The 26,533-nt window shown below is 44.1% G+C and overlaps 2 protein-coding genes across 5 annotated transcripts in view; both read right to left on the reverse strand.

The window, feature by feature from the left end:
* The window catches only part of LOC140735919 (protein spire homolog 1-like), a 57,598-nt gene extending 52,992 nt beyond the window's left edge, over positions 1–4,606 (reverse strand). The window contains exons 1-2 of the mRNA XM_073061528.1: positions 4,479–4,606; positions 2,216–2,247 (exon numbers count right to left, since the gene is read on the reverse strand). Of these exons, the coding sequence (XP_072917629.1) occupies positions 2,216–2,247; positions 4,479–4,593 (147 nt within the window). The 5' untranslated portion in view covers positions 4,594–4,606. The remainder of the gene's footprint in view (positions 1–2,215; positions 2,248–4,478) is intronic.
* A 4,161-nt stretch (positions 4,607–8,767) lies between these two features.
* pigt (phosphatidylinositol glycan anchor biosynthesis, class T) overlaps positions 8,768–26,533 on the reverse strand; it is a 45,325-nt gene continuing 27,559 nt past the window's right edge. For 2 of the 4 annotated variants that reach the window (XM_073061526.1, XM_073061527.1), the window contains exon 12: positions 19,669–21,322. In XM_073061526.1, the coding sequence (XP_072917627.1) occupies positions 21,073–21,322 (250 nt within the window). In that variant the 3' untranslated portion in view covers positions 19,669–21,072. Of the gene's footprint in view, positions 9,526–19,668; positions 21,323–26,533 lie in introns of those variants that run through there. The other 2 variants (XR_012100836.1, XR_012100835.1) reach the window with 2 other exon arrangements.

A 26,533-nucleotide genomic window follows, 5' to 3' on the forward strand; every position in this document is an offset into this window, starting at 1 on the left:
TCTTTCCCACATTTTTGCTGTTTGCACTATTTTTTTTGCGCATTGGGGTGTTTGATGTTTTTGTCTGAATGGGTTCCATGGCTTTCTTTGTTTTGTGGCTGTCTGTGTGAAGACGAATCTCAGGAGTGTATACTGCATACATACTTTGATAATAAATGCACTTTGAATCTTTGAAGAAGATTCCAGCTGCGTGACAACAAAGGCGGAAGCACTTCAGTTACTGCATGGCCAGCTTAGAGCTGGACACGTTCCTGTTCCGAATGCGGAGAGGACGCGTGAAGACAATGAAGCACCACTGCAAAGATATCAGTAGAGTTACTTTAATCAGAATGAAAATACCTATGCCAAGCTGGCTTCCTTTTAAAGAGAAAGATAAGGGAGACTGAAAAAAGCATATGAAATTACAGAAGGTTAGGTAGGTGGAGGATAGATATTAGATGGACTATTTGAGTCAAAAGCGATTGGAGGCAAATTTTTTCCTACCTCAAGGTCTGGAACAGCCTATTTGAAAGAGCAGTTGAGGTGGAAACCCTTTATCATGTTTAAAATGAAATGGATAAACATTTATTATGCCATAACCACAGGACTGCGGTCAGGCTTGAGAAGCAGTATCAGTCTCAATAGCTTTGTTTTCATCAGAGCAGCCAGCAAATTAAGCTCTGGTGAGGCTAGACATCCCACTGGTGGATGTGGTGGAAGAGGAGAATTGAAGAATTGCTGCAAAAGGAGACGAAGCTTGCAGAACTTTGGATAGTTGGAGATCTTCATTCACCTTGGACTTTCCATCACTAGAATTCACGTCTGCAGACTTTGAAAATCACGTAGACCACTGTGTGTATGGCAGATCTCCCACAGTAATAGTAAGCTGCACATTGAGGCAAGTACATTAGCTACCTTTGAGAGGTACTGTGACAGGTGCATGACTAGGAAGGAGGGGTATTGGCCAAATGCAGGTCAATTGGACTAGTTTAGATGGGAATGTTTGTCAGCATGGACCAGTTGGGCTGAAGGGCCCACATTTGAACTCTTTGACTATGGACCCCATCACAGGAATAACATTTTCCTATTCCTATGGCAACAAGGGCAAGAACAGCCAGTGTGTCATGTTTGCAGCCCATCACAAATCACCAAGAGGTAGAGGTAGAGGACAGTTGAGCCTCCGTAGCCACCTCCGTCAATTAGGAGATTTAATACAGGTGTCAGGGATGGGAGAAACAGCAGGCAAGGAAACCCCCACCAGCAGACTTGAGAAGGAATGTCTGTACTCTGTGTGCTTGTTTGTGGTCCCAGGACTGGCTCGGAGTCTTTTTATTTATTTGTTCAGATGTTGCTGCTGTTTATCGGCCTTCAGACCGAGCCAAAAGGTAAACGACATGGATGGACTTGGAGCCATGGATTGCACACCAGGCAGACACTGCAGATTGTACTCTGATTGGACCAAAAGAGATTTTACACCAACCCAATTGTTTTCTAGCCATGTTACAAAGTCTAGCTTTTAAAGAAAAAAATGATTACTGATCTGATTTAATTATTTAAATTTCCAACCTCCTATGGAGAGAATTGAACGTGTCCCTGGATCAACAGGCTGTTACTCTAACCAGGCCTCTGAGAACTGTAACTGTAAGTGAGAATGAAAGAGGGATCATTCTTACACCAAGGGACTGCCATTCACACTCCGTTAAACAGCACATCCCATCTGGTACATCCTGTGCAGAATTCACTTCTGCATGTGACTGCAAGAAATTGCAGAGAGTTGTGGACAGAGCTTAGCACGTCAGCCTCTAGCCCGCTGCTATAAGACTATTAAATAGTTCCTTAGTACAATCAAATGGAGTCTTGACTTCACAATCTATCTCATTATGATCATGCACTTTATTGTTTACCTGCGCTCTCTGTCACTATCACACTCTATTCTCCATTGTTATTGTTTCCCTTGATCTGTATGAACACTATGTAAGACAAGCCCTTCACAGTATCTCAGTACGTGTGACGATGATAATAATAAAAGCCAAAGGTTAAGAACACACAATTTCACATTGATGAGCATGTGCAAAAGCAAATCTCAAACTTCTTGGCTTTCCATATTCTGACTTAGTCACCATTAAGTTTATTTCCATTTATGGAGAGTGCAGATAAAGCTCAGTCTCATTCCACAGCAATCAGTCTGTCTACCACCATTAGAAATCTCATTCTGGGTTAAGTGGAAGCCAGTTACCTTCTCTTCTGTGCATGTATTCTTCTTGTCATCTGAAAATTAAAAGGAGTTGCATTTAGCAACAAGTCAGACCAACATCATCCAGACTCCAATCTCAGCACATGCCGTGTGCTTGGCCCCAACTTCAAAGGGCAGAGACCCCATCACAGTTATTTACCTTTCTGTATCCTTTTGTCCCCTTCTCCTTCATCAACTTCCCCCAGATTACTGATGTTGAAAACATTCCTGCCTCAGCTGCTGACCCAGGAAGAAATCCCTCAACAGTGAGGGAGTTTCTGCTAAATTCTATTCTGAATCTCAGGCCTATGATTAAATAATTTGATGGCTACAAATAGTCCACTGCCATCTATAGCCATAGAACCATTATTTTAATCAAACAAATCTTGTGTATTAACTGTTCATGTCTGCACATTCTGATGACAAAAACCCCCATTAATCAAATTTCAGTATTTTAGCTTCTCAGCAGGAAGAATTCTCAAGACCCCAAGGTACACCCTCAATGTTCTCTCCACAACATGTCATAACTCTGCAGTTGTGAAGTTATATTTTTATACTGACCCATCACCTCTTGCCCCTACACCTCAAGAAGTGGGTTCGCCTACTTTTTCATAACAACCTCATCAGCCCCAGTGGTCTGACCCTTCCTCCTTTACAACACAAGCCAGTTGCTATTCAGAGTACAGTATTCTTCACCTCCTTGGGAGAATGTTCGTGAAATTCAAAATTTAAGATTGCTTGATGTGGCTAGTCAAAGGGCGGTAGCAAATATGGATATTACTGTATTAACACCAAGCACTGGGAAGACTGAAATAATTGTTGCCTGGGACGTCACAAGAGCTGGTTATAAATACCATGTAGGTAAACATCTGTTACACTTGTTGCCTGGGCAAAACCATTACGTTTTGTTCACATGGAAAGCAGCACCAGGGCAAGTAGGAGCTCAAGCCCACATTTCCTTCCTCGGAGTACCTTGGAGTCTGTGGTCCTCTGACTAAACTCAACCCCAACTCATTTCAGCACTACCTGCTTGTTTATGACACAAACCAAAGATTTGGAGCAACAAATTAAAGGAACAACAAACTAAAATAAATCAGGTCAAGTAAAAGACAAATTGCAATGTCAACACTAGAGAACACACTGGGAATAAATAGTAAACTACAATGGAAGCCCTTAAGGAAAGGCCACTGCTTTCTCAATACCCCCGTGGTTGTAAGAGCCCCCATGCTGCAAAAGAAGTTTCGCTGTCCAAACTACACCTTTTGGGTCTCTTAAGCAGCTTATGTAACAAATGTGTGTGAATATTGAAACTGTAGGAGTACCACCAAGCAGTCCTCTCACACTCTGCTTTAGAAAAGGGAAGGAATAGAGCAAGTTGCCTCACTCATGTACACCAATGGAGGATTACACCAACACAAGCTCCCAATGACAGGTCTCCTTTCCTTTTGACCCCACTCGAGATCAGATGAAAATAGTGCTCTACAGTAATGTCTCGTAACATAACACATGGCAGCAGTTCAGTCAAACAAGTACCTCGTGACTAGCAGAACAGGCCAGAGCAAGTGTCCCAAAGACTCTCCTCCACCTGAAGGCACTAGCAAGAGGGCAAAGGAACACTCGTGTTCTCCAGGTGCAGTTTCACATAAACACTTTTGATTGCATCCTTTCACCAACCCAATGCTCCATCATAAACACAGATGCCAATGCACCCTAAAATACGTTCTATGGCAATATCAATAAAAACAGGACCCTTAAAGAATTAGAAGCACAGGGTGGGGAGAAACATGGGAACACCACTGACTCCAACTGTTCAACCGAGCTGGTCATCTTTTAGCTTTGGAACTATCCAATGCATCTTCCATGAGATAAATATCCTGGGGCAGAGGGAATAATTCTTTACTATTTACCACAGTATCACAAGGAGGCAACGCACTGCCATTTTCAGAATCAGGCTTACCGGCATGTGAAATGTGTTTATTTTTGGCAGCAGTAGTGCCATAAATATTAATCATTACAAATTATAAATAAATCAATAGTACAAAAGAGGAATTGTGCAGTGGCTTTCATGGGTTCACCTGGCCAACTAGAAGTGGATACTTAATACTAACGACACCAGCACTTCACCAGAAGAACATCAAAGAAATTGAGCAGACATTAGTGGTACATTGACTCAAGAGTACAAGTGCTCCTTCTCAAAAACAATAAGACTTTAAAGCATGAAACCACCAGGATCATCTGTTGCATGGACTTTTCTATTGCCACTCACCTGCCAATACTTTTGCCCCTACGTTACCGTGACCAGTGGAAACACACCCAACCGTTCCATCTTCATTCAGGATCAAGTCTTCGATAGTTCGGAACTGAGGCTGCCCCCAGTTCATCAGCCAGTCAGTCCAGTTACTGGCTTGATGCTGTTGCTGCTGGATAGCCTGACAGCCATGGTAACACAGAGCCCACGCCTGCTCCTCAGTCACGGGCTGGCCTTGAACCGACAGCAACTCCCACAAAGATATCTGTGAGGGCACCGGCACAGACATCGTAGCCCAATGCACGAGGGGACACTGCCAAATAAGGAAGGGTGTCACCCAAGGGTCTTCTTCTGGAGGTTCACCAGCAAGCAGCTGAGGAGGGTTTGCAGGAAATGAGCTCAAGAGAATTAATGTCAGGGGTTAATTAGCAAGCACTTATCCAGCATATCATTTCTTAAAGAGCTGTTAAGGTCTGAAAGCCTTCCAAGAGAGGGAAATGAGGGAGAGTCTCACTGTGTTATCCATCATAAAGTGATTGAATTATGCTGGAAGTGGTGGAAAACCAAATTTAAAATAAAGTGGTGCTTTAACCTTAAATCAGTAAGCAAATGGAAATTGATGAGTGAAACATAAATGCAACAGGAAACTCGTTCACTCTGAGGTGGTGGAATCCTTGGCTGAGATAGAGACCAAAAGCTCCCACCAGACCCACAGATGAACCATTACCAGCAGGCAGAGTCCACAAGCTCTCATGCTCCTCCAATCTTCCAAAGGTTATTGAAGACACCTGCACCATTCTAGGCCAAACAGATCCACAGGAGGAAATGACATCAGCAGTGATGTCATCTGCCACTATTTCCATGAGATCTGGCTTGTTTGTACCCTGGGGTAACCACAGCTACAATGTATGTCTGACGGACAGAGGCAAAGGAGTATTTAAAGGGTAAGGATTAATTGAAGTGTGCTTAACCTGCCATTGTGGAGATCAAAGTTAAAATCAAGTTTAAGGTCATATATGTAAGCATATGTGTGTCTGGTGCATCACAGACACATAACATTGGATACACAACGTTCCAAAAAAAGCATAAATTAAACACAAACTTTACAAGCAAGAATGCAATTAGAACAAAAATAGAGTTAACTATAATGCAAAGTGGTCAAAGTTTTGCTATGCTGTAGCAATCAGGGTTGTGCCAACTGGTTGAAGGGAAGTAGCAGTTCTTAAAGTTGGTGGTGTGGGACTTCAGGTTTCTGTATCTCCCGCCTGATGGTGTGCCCCAGATCGTGGTGATCTTTGATGATGCATGTTACCCTCTTGAGGCAGCACCTCATGTCGATAGTAATGATGGTAGGAACCTTGCTGACCACCATAAGCTGCAAATGGCAGTGCCTTGCGTGTCTATATTTAATAAAGAGAATGCTAAGGAACAGCTTGCATTTGTAAGTATTCCATGAGCTCAGGATGCTCTGTCTAAAGGATTTTTCCAGCCATAGCAATACGCTCGAGGTATAATGAGAGTTGAATTACAGGAAATGCAGCAGCTAATTAATTAGCAGCAAGGTCATGCAGGCAGGTGTAAGATAAAACAGTCGTGATCTAATTTAATGGCTCGGATGGAGGATTTATTGACCGAGAGAGTGGAGAAGAAGGAATACATACTTACATGATGTACAAACAATATTACAGTAATGGTGCCAGATAAGAACAAGATTAATTCTTTTTACAAGATGGGTTCTTAGATGCAGCTCCCAGTTCAGGGTTACTCACGATGGATGTGGCATTTGCCATCAGTTGAACCGCGCGATGGAGAATCAAATACTGGAGTCTGGAGCGGCAAGCAGCCTGCTTGAGGGAATACAATGGGGGAGGGAAGGAGTTGGTTAGCTTTTTGATTGAAGCCCTGCATCGGTGCAGGGTTTTGACCCAAAACGTTGGCAACGCCTTTCCTCCCACAGCTGCCGCTCGACACGTTGCATTCCGCCAGAGGATTGCTTGTCAGCTGTACGGCACAACTGAGTTCGATATAGGCGTGAGAAACACGGTGGGTGTGCCCTCGTCGCAACGGAAGTGTACGAGCTGATCTACAGTGAAGCCCGATCGGGGATGTGAGGATTGTGGTACTATGCCATTTGCTTGTAGGAGAGTGTACCAGGTGGAGAGGGAGAAAGCCACACACCAGACGGACGCTGGGATGGAGGAGTCTGTCATAGCTCACTGCGAAGCTGTGTGTGGAACAGATACTCCCCTAGCCACAGGCACTTTCCTATTTCCAGGTTTGCAGCCGCATAGAAACCGCTTAGAGATCCTACCAAGAATGTGATCTGCATGCACTCAGGGCTACGTCAGTGTGTAATATCCCTTTCTTTGTGTTTTTGTTCTTTTCTTTACTAACCCTTTAGTCAAATGACGAATTATACAGCTCAACCTTTTAATCGTATGCAGTGTACTGCATCCACACACACAGGGGGTTTTGGGGCAGGCTCGCGCCTCAAGCTCGCACGTTTGGCAGGGCCGGAGATCATCTTCCCCAGACTTGCGGAGCCGAGGAAACCACAGTGCTTCATTGTGGGGGCTCATCCGGGATCGATTTTGTTGGATGCTGCATGATTGCCCTGAGCATCGACCCAGTGGATTGCGTGTTTAAATCTGTGCTAAATGTTGTCCGGTAAAGTGGTTACGGTACGTGGTTATGGGTGCTGCTGAGGTTGAGCGGTGGTGCAAATCCACAGGGTTACTGGTAACAAATATGTGTGTGTGTGTGTTGAGTGGGGTAGACATTCGAATCCCTGATGAATTGTTAATTGAACTTTAAGTTCCGTTAAAGCATAGGAACAGTTATGATTGTGGAGCAGAGGTTTGGCTCCCCCGTATGATGGAGCTGATAGGGAGGCAGACCCCCTAAAGGGATGGACTATGCAGAGGGCTGCTCATGGCTGGATCCCACGAGAAGGGGAGCGGCCGATATTGTCTGTTAATACTGTGGTGAAGAGGGATGCATCAGGTGGGAGTGTGATCGACAGGAAACCCCTCGGAGAGTGAGCCTCTGGGTACCCAAGAAGGGAGAGACATCAGGAAAGTTAGAAGAGACTCTGTGAGGACATGGCCTGGCAGTTCCCAGCAATATATCAAGGAACGCCCTAAAGCAAAAATCCCTATTCCTGGAGGCTAAGTGGGGCCATGCTCCAGTGTATTGCTACAGATAGAGGGTATTTATGCTGGAGCCGTACTTGCCACAGGGTCATAGGTCACTTTGCTGTACCATTCGTTTTACAACCAGTATTTGACACATTTACCATCGACTCCATTCAGTGCACTAGAGATCTAGGGTCTTAGTGTGGGTGATTATCGGTATGATGGTTATTTGCCAGAGAAGCTGGAGTTTTCGGAGCCAGATGTGGGAGTGGCTGAGGTCCTTGATACATTAGCACTGGTTTGTCTGGACCCTGTTAAGAAGGGTGGAGTTTCAAGTCTTGTGGGGACAAATACTCCTATTGTGAGGAAGCTAATAGGAGCTTGCAAAGAGAGAGCTGGAGAGAGCTTTCTGAAATCATTATCCATTCTCCCAGTGTTTCAAGCTGCTTTTGCAGAAGTGTGTGGCTGCACTGTGCTGGATAATGAGCATAGAGGAGGGACTGTGTGGTTCGCCCAGACAAAACCAACCACGTTACGGCCTGAGGAAGTAGTAAGAGTGATGGGAAACCCCAGATTTCCCAGAATGCCTGAGGCTGAGATCCTCTTAGTGGATTCTCCAGAAGACCATGAAGAGGAGTCAGGCTTACCTGCTGGGGTACTGGTGAGGCCCGAACTGCAGAAACCCTCAGATGTACAGGTGAACAGGATGGCAGTGAGTGTCAGGAACACTACAAAGAGGGAGGTCACCTTCAAGCAGAGAATGCCCCTGGCGCACCTCTTCCTGGTGATGGTAATGTCTAGCGTCCCTGTGAGACAAGCCGGGAAGAAACTCTCTTTGAAAAAGGGAAAATTGACTGCTGAGTCATTCAACTTTGGGGATACCCTGCGGGTTGGAAGAAGAGGTTGATAGAGATGATGTTGAAACTGGAAGGTGTTTTTTCTACTGACGAGTTTGATGTGGGTTGTTCCAAGAGCATTTGCCACACCATCCGAATGACAGAGGACACCCCATTTAGAGAAAGGTCGTGGCGACTGGCCCCTGCAGAGGTGGTTAATCAGCTTGTGTGGATGATATGTGATGTCCCCAAACCCGCCAATTAACAGACAGTACACCATATGCGATTAAATGATTACACTTTATAGAGATGACTAAAACTAAGTGATTAATAATGATACAGTATATATGAAGGAAAAGAAAAATAAAGAAAAGGCGCCAAAACTTATAAAAGTCCAAATCGCTTTGCACACAACCGTTGGAGCTCAATTAACGAAGTCTTCTGGCCACCATTCAATCCCCTCAGACCTCCTCGACTCGTAGCTCACGACCACCCGAAGTGATCATTCGTCTCCTCTCCTCGCTGAAAACCCTGACCTCGGACCCCCGCTCGGGGTCCGTTCCGTCGCCCAGCTTACAGCATCACGTCCTCTCTCTCTCACCCCCTCGCGCCGACTCCCCAGAAGCCCGCCAACAATAGTTTACAGACTCAGAAGAGAGAGAATAACATTAATCCCGATTGGTTAACAAATGAATACAATTCTCGTTATCAGTAATTCTAAACCCAAACAAACTGCGAGAGAAAGCACTTATCATAACAAAGAAGCATTTCTACTTGTAACAAAACAAAGAAGCCATTTTGATTAACATACGCAGTAACAAAAGAACCCCCTTACACAAAAAACCCGACAAAAGAAGAAACCCCCTTACTGGAATTGAGTCCTGGGGAAGTTGCAGCTGCTCAGCAGGATGACCCAGGCATCGGTATCATTTGGTCAGTGGTCGATAAAAGGAGACGTGGCCCAAGCAGGGAAGATGAAACACACTGCGGTGCCTCCATTACTGAGAGAATGGCTCAGACTGGAGTTGAGGAACCAGATCCTGTACCAGGTCATGTTGCCTCTGGATCAGCCTTGGCGTTCCCAGCTGATTCTGCCTGAGAAGAATTAGAGGATAGTGGTGAAGTCACCTTATAATGATTCTGGTCATTTGTGGGCTGAAAAGACCTATGGATCGCTCAGAGATCTGTTCTACTGGCCTTGAATGAAATCAGAGGTCAAAGAATGCTGCTAATCGTGCATTCGATGCATACAGAGGAAGACGCTGCCTATGAGGGCTGCTCCATTGTCCCATTTACAGAGTGCGGTGCCCCTTGTCCTGATGTGTATGGATTTCCTGTCAATAGAGCCAGATACCAGCAACATGGCGAATGTCTTGGTCATTACAGATCACTATACCAGAAATGCACACGCTCTCCCTACGAAGGATCAGAGGGCGTCCACGGTGTTATGGGAGAAGTATTTCATTTATTATGGTCTTCCCATGGGATGGGATTTCGAGAGTAGGCTCGAACATGAGTTCCTGAGCATGCTTGGAGTTGAGAAGTCGAGGATCATGCCTTATCACACACAGCGTGATCAGCAGCCCATTTAATCGGACCTTGCTAGACATTCTCAGAACCTTGGAAGTCAGCAAAAACAAGTGGAGTCAACCTATTGGACATCTGGTCCACTGTTACAACTGTACACAAAATGAAGCTACCAGATACTTGCCATACTATCTGATGTTTGGGTGTGAGATGAGGTTGCCCATTGACCTGTGATTGGGACTGGCGAGGATGACCTACCGCTGAAGACTTATCTGAAGTACGTGTCTGATATGAGAAGGGAGCTGGAAAAGGTGTATGAATTAGCTGAGGTCACGACTGCAAAGCAGAATCGAGGAAATAAGCGGAGGTATGACCAAAAGGTTAGGTTCTCTCAACTAATGCCGGGAGACTGAGTCCTCATACAGAATTTGGGGCTACCAGAGAAGCACAAGTTGGCTGACTGCTGGGTGGCTACATCCTATGTGGTGGAGAGTCAGATGCCAAACATACCAGATCTCCGGGTGAAACCAGAGGATGGGATTGGGCCTGTCAAGGTTCTCCATCTCCACTTTCTACCTCTGGGACAAGAGATGTGTGTTGACCTAGAGCCTGACCTGGACTCTACACCTAGTAAGATGGCTTTGCGGTGACGTGGATAGACTGAAGGACCAGCAGCAGGAGAGATTAGACTGGCCCTCGCCCCTGAATGGGATAAGGACTCGGAGGATGAGGAAATGGGGGTGTGGTATATGCTGTCTTTTGCTAACTCCCCACTGACTGAGGAAGAGATTCCCAACCCTTCTCACGCTGAGGCAGATGAAATTGGGGGGACTATCTGTGGACAGGCTGGGTTTCAGCAGGACCATGAAGGGGATGAAATGGGGCCCAGCCAAGTGGCAGAGGGATACGAGTTTCAGGAGGGCAAGAGTGATAGACCGAGGGAAGCCATATAGACCAGAAGTATCCCAAGGAGGGTCTGAAACTGAAGACTTAGGTGATGGGGTAAGGAGATCTCAAAGAATCGGGAGACCCCCAGTTAGGCTGGTCTATGTAGCACCAGGGAAACAGGGTGCTACGGCTATCCCCCTAGTGAGATATGTCACTGCCCTTACAAATAGATTGGAGGTGCTGGCATCATGAAATTCCTTTGAAAGCGATGGTATTAAGATGAGGTGGCATATTATTTCAAGGTCATGAGGACATGACTATTTTGGTGGGGGGAGAGTGTAAAGCCCAGGTTCATATTTTTACTGCTATGCTGTTCTGTATTTCACTTTGTGCTGTTCTGTGAGAGCTGCTTGTTTTCAGCTCATGTTTGGGTTATTGCTGAAGACAGGAGATGAGGAGAAATGTCTGTCATCCAATTACAATGGTTGAATTGAAGGGGAGGGTTCTCTGGTGAGGGACACTAAGGTTGGGCTTGGGTTTTTTTTGTGTGGTTCAAGAGAGATGAAGGGAGAAGACGCCAGAGAGAAGAGGCCATTGGATTCGACCCGAAGCAGGACCGTGATTCGGCTAAGCCCAGGGTGAGATCGATTGAGGATCGGTGACTTGGGAAAACCGTGAACTCCAACTTATGTACATTAGACTGGTTCACTAAACTGGGCTATTTTCTTTTTTGTTGTTTTTTTCTTTCCTAACTCTTTAGTCAAATTAAGAATTACAAAGCTCAATCTTTTAATTGTATGCAGTGTATTGTCTGTTATTTCGTGGCACTCATTTCATTTCATTTTAATCCACAAAGACAGGGGGTTTGGAGTGGGCTTGCGCCTCAATCTCACACATTTGGTGAGGTCAGAGATGGTCTTCCCTAGACCTGTACAGCCAAGGAAACCAGGGTGCTTCAACTGCAACCTCCATCAGGAGCTGTACTTGGTGTGGGTGAGAGGGAGAACAGAAGAGTCATGTTCAAAGAGGTTTCTCTCTCCTCAGAGGTAACAACAGACCATGTTTTGTGAACCTGACTACATTATCAAAGGGCCTTGTCAGCAGCAGGAGGGAAGAGGCACTGAAGTCCAAGTTCCCGGCATATCCCCATTCCCCTGGGATCAGGGAGTAATGCAGCAAAGAAACAGGCCCTTCAGCCCAACTCATCATTCATTTCAAGAGGACTAGAATATAAAAGCAAGGATGTAATGCTGAGGCTTCATGAGGCACTGGTCCAGACCACATTTGGACTACTGTGAGCAGTTTAGAGACCCTTATTGAAGAAAGGATGTGCTGGTTTTGAAGAGGGTCCAGAGAAGGTTCACAAGAAAGACTCTGGGAATGAAAGGGTTAATCTACGTGAGGTGTTTGAGGCCTCTGGGCCGGTACCTGCTGGAGTTTAGAAAAATGAGGGGGATCTCACTGAAATTTATTGAATATCCAAAGGCCTAGATAGAATGGACATGCATGGAGAGATGTTTCCCATAGTGGGAGAGTGTATTTTCTATCTCCAATTGTAATTTGTAGGCCACATCCTTACTACTGTTTGCGGGGGTCTGTACACAACTCTGATTGGGTATTTTACCCTTGAAGTTCCATAGCTCTATCCACAATGATTCAACGCCTTCCGACCCTATGTCACCTCTTTCTAATAAATTGACTTCATATTTTACCAACAGAGCCATGCCACCCCCTCTGCCTTCCTGTCTGTTCTTTCAATGCAATGTGTGTCCTTGGACATTAAGCTCCCAGCTCCCACTTTCAGCCATGATTCAGTGATGCCCACAACATCATACCTGCCAATATGCTACTGTGCTGCAAGTTCATCTACCTTATTCCGTATACTGCGCAGATTCAGATACAACACCTTCAGTCCAGGCCACCGGGAGCACAAATTTCCAAGAGAACCCATTCAAGTCTGGAACGAATCTTGATTGTCGGGATTTGGCTGTCTGTGTGTTCTTTCACAACTTCCTGAGAGATGATTGTCCTCATTTCCCAGCAGCGGGTAGATTGAATGGGAGGGTGTCCTATGAGCTAGGAACCAAACTAGTTGCAGTGTTGGATACACAGACTGCAGGACAGAAAGAGCTGTGCAGTGACTGGTGCCTTTGAGGTCCTTGCTGGCATTTCTGATCCCAATCACTCTAACAATGCAGTAGTCTCTGAGCTGATTACCACTTCATGTAGGATCAGTGCTGCAGTGCTGTGATACCATCTGTCACCACGTGTTTATGGACAGGACTCCTTCACATGAACCATTAACGCCATCAAGCACAGGACATGTGTTCTACACTCATACTTGATAAGCTTCTCTAAATAACCCTGAACCCATCCCTAGTGACTCCAGTTAACCATGTCACAGCTCATACATGACCTAATCAGAATCAGCTTTTATTATCACTGACATATTATTGTGCTGTGAAATTTGTTGTTCCGTGGCAACCGGCCAAGGCAAGACATTAAAAAATTACTCTAAGTTTAAGTAATAATAAACCAATAGAGCGAAGGAGATGATGTTCGCGGGTTCATGGACCGCTCAGAAATCTGATGGCAGAGGGGAAGAAGCTGTTCCTAAAACATTCAGTGTGGGTCTTTAGGCTCCTGTAATGAGAAGAGGGATGCCCCTATTTCCTCTCTCCTTTCACTCATTTGCTCTTTTTCCCTCTGGCCAGGCGGTTCTGAGTCAGTCACTGGAGGAAACAAATCTCTGACCATACGATGCAGACTCAAATGCAAAGTGCTTGCTTGAGCCTCCTTGTGTTCTGCAGTCAGGGGAGGAAAAGGTGAGTGTGAATTCTTAGAGTTCAGAAATGACTTTCTAGAGCAATACAGAACAACACAGGTCCATTGGCCCACAACCTCGTCCACAATCAGTCTAACCCTTCCCTCCTACATAGACCATACCCCCTATTTTCCTTTCATCATGTGTCTATGTCCCTTATGTATTAGTTTCTACCACCATCCCTCGCAGTGTATTCCAGATATTTAATACTCTCTGTGGGGAAAAAATACCTAGTTCTTGACACCTCCCCTACCCTTTCCTCCACTCACCTTGAATTGATTTCCTAGGCCATTGCCACCCTAGGAAAAGGCACTGGCTTTCCACTCTACCTATGTGTCTTAAAATCTTGCACATTTTTGTCAAGTCTATTCTCATCCTCCTTTGCTCCAAAAAGATAAATCTTAGCTTGCCCAACCTTTACACACAACATGTTCTCTAATCCTGGTAAATCTCCTCTGCAAATTCATTCAGGCCAGCTCAAACCTGGACATCCATCAGCCCCAGCAGGAATTATACCGCCATGACCTGTAACCTCATGGCCTTCACACTTCTGCTACTAACAAGCCACAGGGGATCATTTCAGCTTCAGTGAGAAGGGCAGAAGGGTAAGCCAGGAAGGGCACTATGTATTGATAAATACATAGTGAGGTGCCAACACTGAGCTATAAAACAGCACGCCATGATCCCCTCCAATGGGTAAGATCAAAGCTCATGTCACATCTGGTCATGAATGGTGGTGGACAATTCAATGGCAAGTGAGCACCCTCTTCCCCATGGCAGAATCCAATGAGTGTGAGTGATAAAGATGAGGCTAACACATTCAAAACCATGTTTGCCCAGAACCGTCGATTGTGCGGTCTGTCTTGGCTTTCTCCTGAGGTCCCTGCCATTACTAAAACCATTCAGCACCCAGTGCAACTCACCACACATGATATTCACAAATGGCTGGGAGCACTGCATAAATCAAAGGTATGAGGCTAGAAAACAAACTGTAATGAAGATTAGTACTCCAAAACAAGCTACTCTTCAGGGATGCCTAGTTTTTTTTTGTTAGGACCCCTTGGCTCCAGACTTTATCTCACAGACCATAGAGCTGAATTTCAGAGAGGAGGTGAAATAGATCATAGAACAGTACAGCAGAGTATAGTACCTGTCCTTTAACTCACAGTGTTGTGCCAACCTCTTAACCTACTGCACAATCAACCTCACGCTTCCCTCCTGCACAGCCCATATCCTCCATTTTTCTTCTGGGTAGCTCTCCCCACAAGGAGTCATCATTTAACCCTGAATGACTATTGCTCAGAAGTCTGCCTAAACAAGTCTACACTTAGAGATACTCCACCTTGTATATGTGTGATAAAGAACAGAAGCTGATTGATGCATGGTGTTAATCGTAGATGGAATGATCAGCTCTCAAACAACTGGAGAAACCTGAAGTGACAGAAACTTTGATAGCTCAAAGATTTATTGAAAACTCATGACATCTTGCCCTGCATCTTCTTGAACTTCCAAAGACTGAGGAGGTGAATATGAGGGGCTTTGCACAAGGGAGATTTGTAAACAGACATCATGATATGGACCTTGCTGATGGAGAAAGCATCACAATATTATAAATGTTATAGGAGCATGCTGAAGCTGTATTGATTGAAGGATTATTACAGTATGTGTCCAGATTGGTCATATTGAAAGCGAACTGAAAAGGAAGGTTAGATGAAAACAATTTATTGGATAATCGCTCTTCCAGAGAACTGTCCTATGATTTGCTTTGCTTCACCTTCTTAATGCTCCTCACTTGGTCCAGAAAAAAAATCCTTCAAAACCCCTTTAAACAAAGAAGCACACAAGTAGCAAAATAGTGCTCTGGGCTTGCTGATGGACCCTGCCCAATCTATTCAGAAAATATTAACATTCTCTCTGAAGTAGTTAACTCCATTTTTACATCCCACTCGGGAGGCTTAAACCAATAATCCATGGTACATTGCAGTACAAGTGACAGTAGAGTGCTGTCATTTGGATAGTATTCATCTGTGAATGAGGATGGATATGAAACGTTTCATCACCATGATAAATTGGAGCCTTCCCTTGTGTCTGGAATTATCTCTCCATGGACATCATTAAAGGATCTGGTCACACTGCTGCGTGTGGGATCTTCTTATGAACAAGCAAGCTGCAGTTCCACTATTACAAGTGACCATTCCTCAAGTTTCATTTGGAAGGCTTGAAATTATGACTAAGCTTTCTCATTTTCAACTCTCCTCTGCAGCTAAGTACCATGCCTATTTCAGCATTCAAGAGAAGTTAGGGGAAGTACATGGATGAGAGAGGTCTGGAGGGCTATGGTCCAAGTTTGGATCCATAGGACTAGGCAGAATAGTTTGAAACAGACTAAACGGGCTAAAGGGCCAGTTTCAGTGTTGTGGTGTATTGGTGGATGAATAAATCTTGGTCAGGACACTAGAAAATTTGTTTGCCACTAGACCTCATATGTCCACAGAGAAACTCAGTCTAAGATCTCATCCATAAGAGAGTATGTTGAGCCATGGAGACCACAAATAACACTGCACTTATCAGCATGGCTATTTCCCTTAAATATCTATGCTACCTCAAACCACTGTACTGATTCAAGTGAAAGAGAGCCATCTCTGATGTGCTTTGAAGAATATATGGCCACAATATCTGAGAAACCTCTTCCTAATCCCCTGACTTACTTAACTTTTATAGCTATGGAGGAACCTTCATAAATCCCCACAGCCCCCAAAGACCCTGTTATTTCTGTCTCCGAGTCCAACGTGAGAGCATCCTTCAGGAGGGTGAACCCATGGAAAGGATTTGGCCCCGCCGGGGTACCTGGCCAATTACTAAAGACCTGTGCTAATCAACTAGCTGGAATGTCCACTGATATCTTTACAGTCTCACTTCAGCAGTCTGAGGTACACACCTGCTTCAAAAAGGCTTCAATTATACCAGTGCCTAATAAAGAGCATGGTAATCTGCTTCAATGACTATCGTCCAGTAGCACTTACATCCACTGTGATGATTTGTTTGGAGAGGACGGTGATGAACATCAATTCCTGCTTGAGAAGTGACTTGGATCTGCTCCAATTAGCCTTCCGTCACAACAGACACCATTTCGTTGGCTTCTCACTCAACTCTGGAGCATTTGGACAGCAAAGGTGCATACAGCTCAGCATTCAATACTATCATTCCCTCAAAACTAGTCAATAAGCTTCAAGACATTGGCCTCAATACTTCCTTTCAATTGGATCCTCAATTTCAGACTGTCAGTTTGGATTGGCAATATCTCCTCCACAGTCTCCATCAGAACAGGTGCACCACAAGGCTGTGTGCTTAGCCTCCTGCTCTACTCACTCTATACCAATGACTGTGAAGCTAAGCACAGCTGCAATGCCATATTTAAGTTTGGTGATGACAGGCAGCATTGTCACTGGCCAAATCAAAGGTGGTGATAAATCAGGATATAGGAGGGAGACTGAAAATCTTGCTGAGTGGTTCCACAACAACAATCACTCACTCAATGTCAGCAAGACCAGAGAGCTATTAATTGACTTTGGGAGGAGGAAACCGAAGTTCTCAATGGGGGATCAGAGGGGCTGAGTTAGCAACTTCAAATTCCTCCGTTTTATCACTTTCACAGGATCTGTCCTGCCATTATGAAGAAAGTACAGTAGCACTTACTTATAAGTTTATATTCAGCATGACATCTAAAATCTTGACAAGCTTCTATAGATGTGTAGTTGTGAGTATAGTGACTGGATGCATCATGGCCTGGTGTAGAAACACCAATGCCCTTGAATGGAAAAGTCTACAAAAGATGGTAGTTATGGCCCATGGGTCATGGGTAAATCCCTCCCCACACTGAGTACCATTGCAGGGGAGCACCATTCATCAAGGACCCTCACCACCCAGGCTATGCTCTCTTCTCACTGCTGCCTTCAGGAAGGTATAGGAGCTTCTGGGCCCACACCAACAGATTCAGGAAGTTATTACTCTTTAACCATCAGGCTTTTGAACCACCAGAGGGGATAACTTCATTCACCCCATCACTGAACTGATCCCATGACCTCACTTTCAAGGACTCTTCATCTCATGTTCTCTATTTACAGTGCATTTATTATTGTTTAATTCTTTTCTTTTGAATTAACAGTTTGTTGTCTTTCAGACATTGGTTTTCTGTCTGTCCTGTTGGGCGTGGTCTTTCATTGATTATATTGTTTCTTGGATTTAGAGTAGGCCTGCAAGAAAACAGATCTTGGGGTTGTATATGGTGATATACATGTACTTTGATAATAAATTTACTTTGAACTTTTAGATCCTTCTTGACTAAGCTTTTAATCAAAAGCCAGTTCATGCACATCACCCTCTCCTATACAACTACTATCCAAAAAGGCTCATGGATATATTGGCACAGAGATAGTCACCGGCCCCAATCAGCTGCTTCTATCGATTCCCTCCTGTTTTCCATCAACTCAATGCTTCTGGCTGCTTTAGTCCTGAAATGTTCCTCTAGATTCAACCCATCTCCTATCTAGCCTTTTCTAACAAATCTTGCCTGCACCTTCTCTCTCCTGTCTATAGTCCTTAAAATTGTTACCTCCTCTCAAATCCATCCCCATCTTTCCACTTGAAATCGATCAGGCCTCTATTCCCCTCTCAGCAATGCAACACCATGCTCTTTACTATGGTAATCTACGACCTTGACTATATTAAAATATTCCCAATTTTCGCAGAGATGGGCAACAAATTCAATCACTTCATCCTACATTATTCAGATGGCTTGGTTCTGTTCACATTTATTCAATTGTAGTTGAGAATTACTTCTGATTATCTCACATTCCTTACATCCCAAGCTACCTAAGAATCTGTAATTAACCACTGATGTTGTAGAAAAAAGCTGTTTCTCGTCTACATATTCTTCTTGGCATAGTATGTTTAGCCAGATCTGGTTCTCATTATGTACTGACAGCCCTCAGCTATACCCTCATCTCAGGTTTGCCCTATTGTTTATGACATCCAACTAAACACTAGGAAGACCAAAGCCTTAAGAATCCTTGGCATCATACAACAGATTCTTCTCTCTTGTCACCTTTCAGATTCAGGAAAATGGTTGAAGCCAAGTTAGCTTGAAATCTTTGCATTGTGTATGATCCATGCAAGTTTTAATTCATGTAACCATTCCCAGGCAAAGTGTGCTAATTTTCACCTCATATTATCATCCAGTCATCCCTTGCTGTAGCTCAGTTGCAGCTGAAACCTCATCCATACTTAACTGCCTGCTGTATTCCAATACTCTCCTGACCAGCCTATATAAACTCTGCTTGCCAAGGTTGGTCCAAGTCTTATTTGTCCACCATACTTGTACTGGTGCCCACACTGAACACTTCTTAAAATTCTCTTGCTTCTTTCCAATTGCCTCTGCAATCTTGCAACAACACCCATCTCTGCAGCCTCTTGCTCAGATCGAGCCTTCCAGATCTTTGGGTTCCTCAAATTCAGGCTTTTTGCACTCAGTTTCCATTGCTCCTTTATCAGTGACTATTTGAGCTGCTTTGATACCAAGCTCTGTAATTCCCATTTTCAAACTCTGGCATGCTTTTAAGATACCTTAAAAATCTACCTCTTTGACCAAGATCTTGATTATTTACACTAACAGCTGTGGCTCAGTGTCAAATTTTGTTTAATAATACCCCTAAACATCTTGCAATATTTAATTTTGTTAAAAGGTACTATATAAAAGCATAAAAGTTGTTGTCTAGTGGATTCCTGGAAGGGCTGCCTTTTAAAAAATCAATTCCAATTTTTGCTTAGTTATCACAACAACTGACGCTCATTTAGGAAATGATTCACTTCAAATTCTGAATCCCAGTGGGAAACATTTATCCATTTGGCTTCCTTCAATTTGTTTATCAAATGCATGCTGTGCTGGTTGTAATTTTAAAGTTGACATTCCTTGCAAAAGTAACACTCAGTCTGAAACACAGTTAGGCCCAGGAAGAGCAGACAATATTTTATTTAGTAGATGAACGTAGAGGAGAGTTTTAGGGGTGCAAACATAGCTCTTTACAGCAATTCAGTATCTTCAATCCCATTATTCACTGCAGACAAAAGATATTTGATGACAATTATAGATATTCTATCCATAACTCCAATCATTGCAACAACCTTTCCTGTGAAATTGCAACATCACTCAACGTTCACTGTCTCTTAAACATAATACTGCAATTACTCCATAAGATTAGAAGTGAGGACAAAATTTCTCACTATAATTGGATCTAGAAATGAAGAATTAGTTTCTCATAACCAGTGGAGTACTTCCTAAACAGAGAAAAAAAATTGTTTACAGGAAACCCTAATGTACAGCAAGGAGAATTAACTCATTTACAGGGGCTGGTGGGCTAACGCTGAACATAGAGAAAGATCATACACAAGTTAGTTAATGCCATGGAAAGACTGTAATCAGGGTTTTAAAGCTCACAAGCTACAGAAAATTGAAGAAAACAAGTGTGAAGTTCAGGGCAGAGTTCACAGAAAAGAGTGGGGAAACATCATAAACCATGTAAATTGGACTTTAAAAGTGTGAGACAGTCTCTATAAAATCAGCCCATTTAAACCATTGCAAATCTTTCCAAGAGCTTGTTATCAGGGAAAAAATAAAATCCAAGCTTTGCACAGTACCATTCACTCCTTCCTTTTTGTTAATCCCACTGGAATGAGGCTATTTGTAAATGTTATTAGGAGTTAAATGCCTGTTGCAAGCTCCATTGTCTTGAGGCTTGTACTTGCAATGTGACTGACAAATGATTTCTCAAAAGATGTCTGTTGCTAGCTGCCAAGGTGTCAATGCAAACCAGAGTGTAAATTATAGTACAAAATGGGGCTCTCTGCCATAAAGCACAGCAGAGCACCCCAGGCTGTGGATAATAAGTAACTGAATGATAAGATTATTCCCTTCTCACCAACCCCATCCTTTTCAGTTTGGTGCTCATTTATAAAAATCAGCCTCAAGATGTAGTGAACTAAAGAAGCTGGTGTGTAGAGATTTAGATCTGAGTTTCTAGCAAAGACACCAGATATAACTATTTAAAATGCATAGACACCACAGATTGTAGTTTATCAATTTTGAACGGTTTCCTCTTCCCCCTACTGCATACTGCACAAAAAGCAGCTCAATGCACACCTCCCACTCCCAACAAATCATTCATGGTGCCTGACCTGGTGAAAACAGCAGGTGCACAGCACAATGTTTTCCAGTACCCAATTCATTTCAACTGAACAGCATGTGAAACCACTGCAACACAGATTAAAAAATGTGAAATACAGATAACTCAACTCAGGGCAGTTGCTGACTTTGATATCAGTGCTTTTTCCGGCCCCACGTGGCAACTTCAGATGGGTGGAACGCCACGCAGCCTACGGATTACATTAGCAATCTTCTTTGCCACCCCACCAGTGGGCTCAGCGATTTGGAATGTCCTTGTGAGCAAGTTGTAGAAGGAGCCATAACCAACTGCAATCACAGTACAAGTCAGGCAGATGACATTATAGGGCATGCTGAAATCAGGCGTGGGTAAATTCACCAGCAAGGCTTCAGTGTAGAGCCTGACAAAGTAAACCGAGGGGTCGATGAGTGGAAACCTGCAACAAAATGCATACATAACTGGTTACAAAGTAGATTCTGCACCTCTTCAACAAACTAAATGCCATTCTACATTATTTCCAGCTGAAGCTGCTGCACTCTTTAAGCGAAGTTATTTAGCTCCTAGTCTCCTTTGATATTTATTGATATCATTGTGACCCAATTTCATATTCTACAAATTTCTAGCATTATATGCATGGAGATGAATTTCCTAATTTCACTCTTGAAAGGCTTGGCTTTAAACTTTGGAAATGCCCCGCAACTAAATACAAGTATCATTGCTTTTGCACAATCTCCTTAGTATCTTATAAACTTCAACAAGTCACCTTTAATTTTCTAAATTTCTGGGAACATTATCAAGTTTTTAACTTAACATTTTGAAGTTCAGGTGTCATTTTAATAAATGTATAATGTACTCCTTCCAAGAATAAAACACATTTTCCATAACGGTATGGTGCCCACAACTGAATACAATACCTTAATAAAGCTCTCTAGCTACAGCAGGACTTAAAACCTCAGGTTATAATCCAAACTATTACTTTAGTCAGAGGGTGGTAAATCTGTGGAATTTGTTGCTACAAGCGGCTGTGGAGGCCAAGTCATTGGGTGTATTTAGACAATAGGTGCAGGAGTAGGCCATTTGGCCCTTCAAGCCAGCACCACCATTCAATGTGATCATGGCTGATCATCCACAATCAGTACCCCGCTCCTGCCTTCTCCCCATATCCCTTGACTCCACCATCTTTAAGAGCTCTATCTTACTCTTTCTTGAAAGCATCCAGAGAATTGGCCTCCATTGCCTTCTGAGGCAGAGCATTCCATAGATCCACAACTCTCTGGGTGAAAAAGTTTTTCATCAACTCTGTTCTAAATGGCCTACCCCTTATTCTTAAACTGTGGCCTCTGGTTCTGGACTGCTCCAACACCAGGAACATGTTTCCTGCCTCTAGCGTGTCCAATCCCTTAATAATCTTATATGTTTCAATCAGATCCCTTCTCATCCTTCTAAATTCCAGTGTATACAAGCCCAATCGCTCCAATCTTTCAACATATGACAATCCCGCCATCCCGGGAATCAACCTCGTGAACCTACACTGCACTCCCTCAATAACAAGAATGTCCTTCCTCAAATTTGGAGACCACAACTGAACACAATACTCCAGGTGTGGTCTCACCAGGGCCCTGTACAACTGCAGAAGGACCTCTTTGCTCCTATACTCAACTCCCCTTGTTATGAAGGCCAACATGTCATTAGCTTTCTTCACTGCCTGCTGTACCTGCATGCTTACTTTCAGTGACTGATGAACAAGGACACCTAGATCTCATTGTACTTCCCCTTTTCCTAACTTGACACCATTCAGATAGAAATCTGCCTTCCTGTTCTTGCCACCAAAGTGGATAACCTCACATTTATCCACATTAAACTGCATCTGCCATGCATCTGCCCACTCACCCAACCTGTCCAGGTCACCCTGCATTCTCCTAACATCCTCCTCATATTTCACACTGCTACCCAGCTTTGTGTCATCTGCAAATTTGCTAATGTTACTCTTAATCCCTTCATCTAAATCATTAATATATATTGTAAATAGCTGTAGTCTCAGTAGTCACTGCCTGCCATTCTGAAAAGGACCCGTTAATCCCTACTCTTTGTTTCCTGTCTGCCAACCAATTTTCTATCCATGTTAGTACCCTACCCCCATTTATGGCAGAGATAGATAGGTTCTTGATTAGCCAGGGCATCAAAGGGTATGGGGTAAAAGCAGGGGAGTGGGGAGGACTGGATGAAGTGGATCAGCCCATGATTGAATGGTGGAGCAGATTCGATGGGTCAAATGGCCTACTTCTGCTCCTAAATCTTATGGTCTTATGGACTAAGTTTCTATTAAGTTACTTTCTATACCTGACGATGATGCTGATAGTTGATACCTACGTACCACATCTTTTACAATCTCTACTGCATTCAGTTTTTCACCATTTTGAAGTACTTTAATACATTGCTTTTGGATCCACAGAGATGACTTCTACTTTGCTAATGTTGCATTTACTCCAGTTTTGTCTATTCAATTCATTGATTAATAGTGCTTTGAAATTTAATGCTTCCAATTATAAATTTTAAAAAGCCACCCAATTTTGTGTCCTTGATAAACTGGAATAAGTGGCTTTTAATCCTATCATTTTAGTCATTTATAAATTCAGTGAATTGCTGAGCCTCCCTAATAGGAACTGTTGGTCACTGCCTGACTACTAGAGGATGTCCAAATCAACCTAATCATCTCTTTAGTAAATGGCATTCTTATACTTTAACAGCACAACCTGTTTCTAGGGATTAGGTTTCCATGCCTGTACATTGTGGAATACAAGTCAAATGCAGTGCATCTGACCTCTTGTTACAGTCCACATTCACTGTCAAGGTTAGGGGCAAATCTTCCATCTATCCATGATCACACGCTTTCTTCCATAGTGACAGTGGGAGCAGTTTTCTCTAGCAGAAGTGGCTTACTACACTCACAGAATGGATTTGACAGCTGCTAAGATCCCAGCCTCAAGTCCATCAGTAATTAATGCTGTCACTGACACCAAATGTTCATCAACATTCACAAATATTCAAGAACCCAGAAATTATTAAACATTTCAAATTTAAACGCAATTAAACACATTTAATGAAGTTAAGTCATATAATAGGTCTACAAAAAGAGATACTACAGTTACTGGAATCTGGAGCAAAAACAAACTGCTGGAGGAACTCAAGTGGGTCAGCGGCACCTGTGGGGGAAATGGACAGTCGATATTTCAGGTTGAAACTCTTCATCTTGACTGAAATATTGAGAAGAGTTAGCCAGTATAAAGAGATGAACAGAAGGGATGGAGCCAAACCTGGCAACCAATGATCAAATATAGATGAGGAGGGGTGATATGTAGATGGAGGAGGGAAGTCTGGAGGTAGTGACAGAGCTGTGAGTTGATAGTTAGAGGCAACAAAGGCCTGTATATGATGGAACTCTGAAGCTACACACTTCCCCTAACATTCAGTGTCACTCAGTTTCTAACACTGTAGCCACACAGGAAGAAGCCGATATGCTATCTGGACTATGATGGCTCCCAAAGAACAGTAGCATTGGAACAGTAGAGTAAAGCAGGCCCTTCAGCCCACAATGTCTGTGCTGACCATGATGCCAAGTGAACCCAATTCCATCTGCCTGAATATGACCCTTCTCTCTCCAAGCTCATGAGCCTGTCTAAGTGCCTCTTCAACATCACTATCAAGTCCGCTTCCACTACCGTGCCTCACAGTACATTCCAGGCATCTACAACTCAATGTAAAAAATAACTCATGCCACACATCTCCCTTAAACTTCCCCCCACCTTGAGAATGTGGTGAGGGTAAGGGGTACGTGTAGAAGGGGGGACAAGGGGTAAGTGTAGCAAAGTATGCGTACAGGACTAGGGCCAGAGTATGTTATTGGGGAAGTGTAGGAGGACCGGGAACAGGTAACTAAAATAGAGTACCAAACAGACATGGCAACCACAAAGAAAGGGGAACCTTGCCACCGCAAGACAATGTGTCTGGCAAAGTATCTGAGCTATATACCTATTTTGAGTGTTTTGCTTGCGTCCATACTTATTCCAAGTATTTCACTTGTGTCTATACTTATTCCGAGTATTTTGCGTGCTTAGCTATGCAATAGCCAATCAATCGATGAATTTGAATCGGTAACCATATTTGCAAATGTAGTGCCCCGTTTTTGGGTACAAGTATGACCTCTGTGAACCAACAAATTGGGAGTTGGCTACCTTACGCCCGAAGTGCGTGTGGCTGCGAACTCCCCTCTGAATAAAAACCGCTTCAGAGGTAATTTCGTGTCTCTGGTGTTTTTTCCTCAACTGCGCAGGTTAATAATTTCAAGTTGACAATTTGGCGAGCCAGCCAGGAGCCAAACGGTGGGCAGTTCAGGGTCCGGCGTAAGAGATCGGCGGGCAGGTACCAGCGGGTTGAGACGGAAGGGCCCTCCGAAAGATTTTTCTCGGTCTCTCTCTCTCTGACTCCCCGTTCCGACCCCTTCAGTTCCGGCTGACCATCCTACGGCCTCCACGGACAAAACGGAGAACCTCAGTTGGGAGACACGGATAACAGGTAAGAATTGCATAGAGTTTGGGGTTCGAGTCCCCTGGTTTAGGAAACGGGGTTAGAATCCCTGCATAGAGTTTGGGGTTCGAGTCCCCTGGTTTAGGAAATGGGGTTAGAGTCCCTGCAGAGTTTGGCGTTAGAGTCCCCTGGTTTAGGAAGTGGGGTTAGAGTCCCTGCATAGAGTTTGGGGTTCGAGTCCCCTGGTTTGGGAAGCGGGGTTAGAGTCCCTGCATGGGGTTTGGGGTTAGAAGCTCCGGAGCAATACATCCTCAAGTTGATTAAGGTCTGGTCCCAACATCTAACAGAAACCGCATCCTGCCTTAGACTGGTTGTTAAGAGCAGAAATCTGCCACGCGAAGGTCAGGAAACTGAAGTGGATGTTGAGAGTAAGTTACCAAAATGGGCCAGACTCTGGATAAATCAGGACCAAATACACCATTATGGAAAATATGTAAAGAATCCCCTGAAAACAAGACAGATTTACGGAGACTGAGCGCGCGGATGAATAAGAAGCTGGGGAATGAATTTTGGCCATTGGGGGAACCTGGGATCTTGAGAAGTGTAAGCGAGCAGAGGGACAGGTGTGGCGCCAGAATGTCTCACAGAAATGGAAAGACCTAATTACGCGTTGGCATACCGTGGCCAGCAGACTTAATGAGCGCTCCCGCCAGACCTCCTGGGAGGTGAATGCAAAAACAGAAAGATACCCATCAACGATAGTGACGGAAAACCCAGGGGCTGGCCGGTACTGAAGGCCTTGTGTGAAATCTATGATGAGCAGCGTAGGATTGATGATCATAATGTAAAACTTGGTGATAAACGGCCGGCACTGGATATGACTGGGCTGCAGACCCTATTTCACCCTAACGAGGACACTGAGGAGGAGGAGGAGCAGCAGGTCCCTTCAACTGTGGGGGCTGCAAATCCCATCCCCCCTGTACCTTCAGAACCTTCCGCTCCCCCTGTGCCCTTGACCCATGATCGTTCCCCCCCCCGCCATGCACTCCCGACCCCAAGTCCATGGTTCACCGACCCCATTGCGGCCCGTACCCGAGCTAAAACCAGGAAAGGGGACACAAGG

The sequence above is a fragment of the Hemitrygon akajei genome, chromosome 11 (assembly GCF_048418815.1).
Source record: "Hemitrygon akajei chromosome 11, sHemAka1.3, whole genome shotgun sequence".
NCBI classification, from domain to species: domain Eukaryota; kingdom Metazoa; phylum Chordata; class Chondrichthyes; order Myliobatiformes; family Dasyatidae; genus Hemitrygon; species Hemitrygon akajei.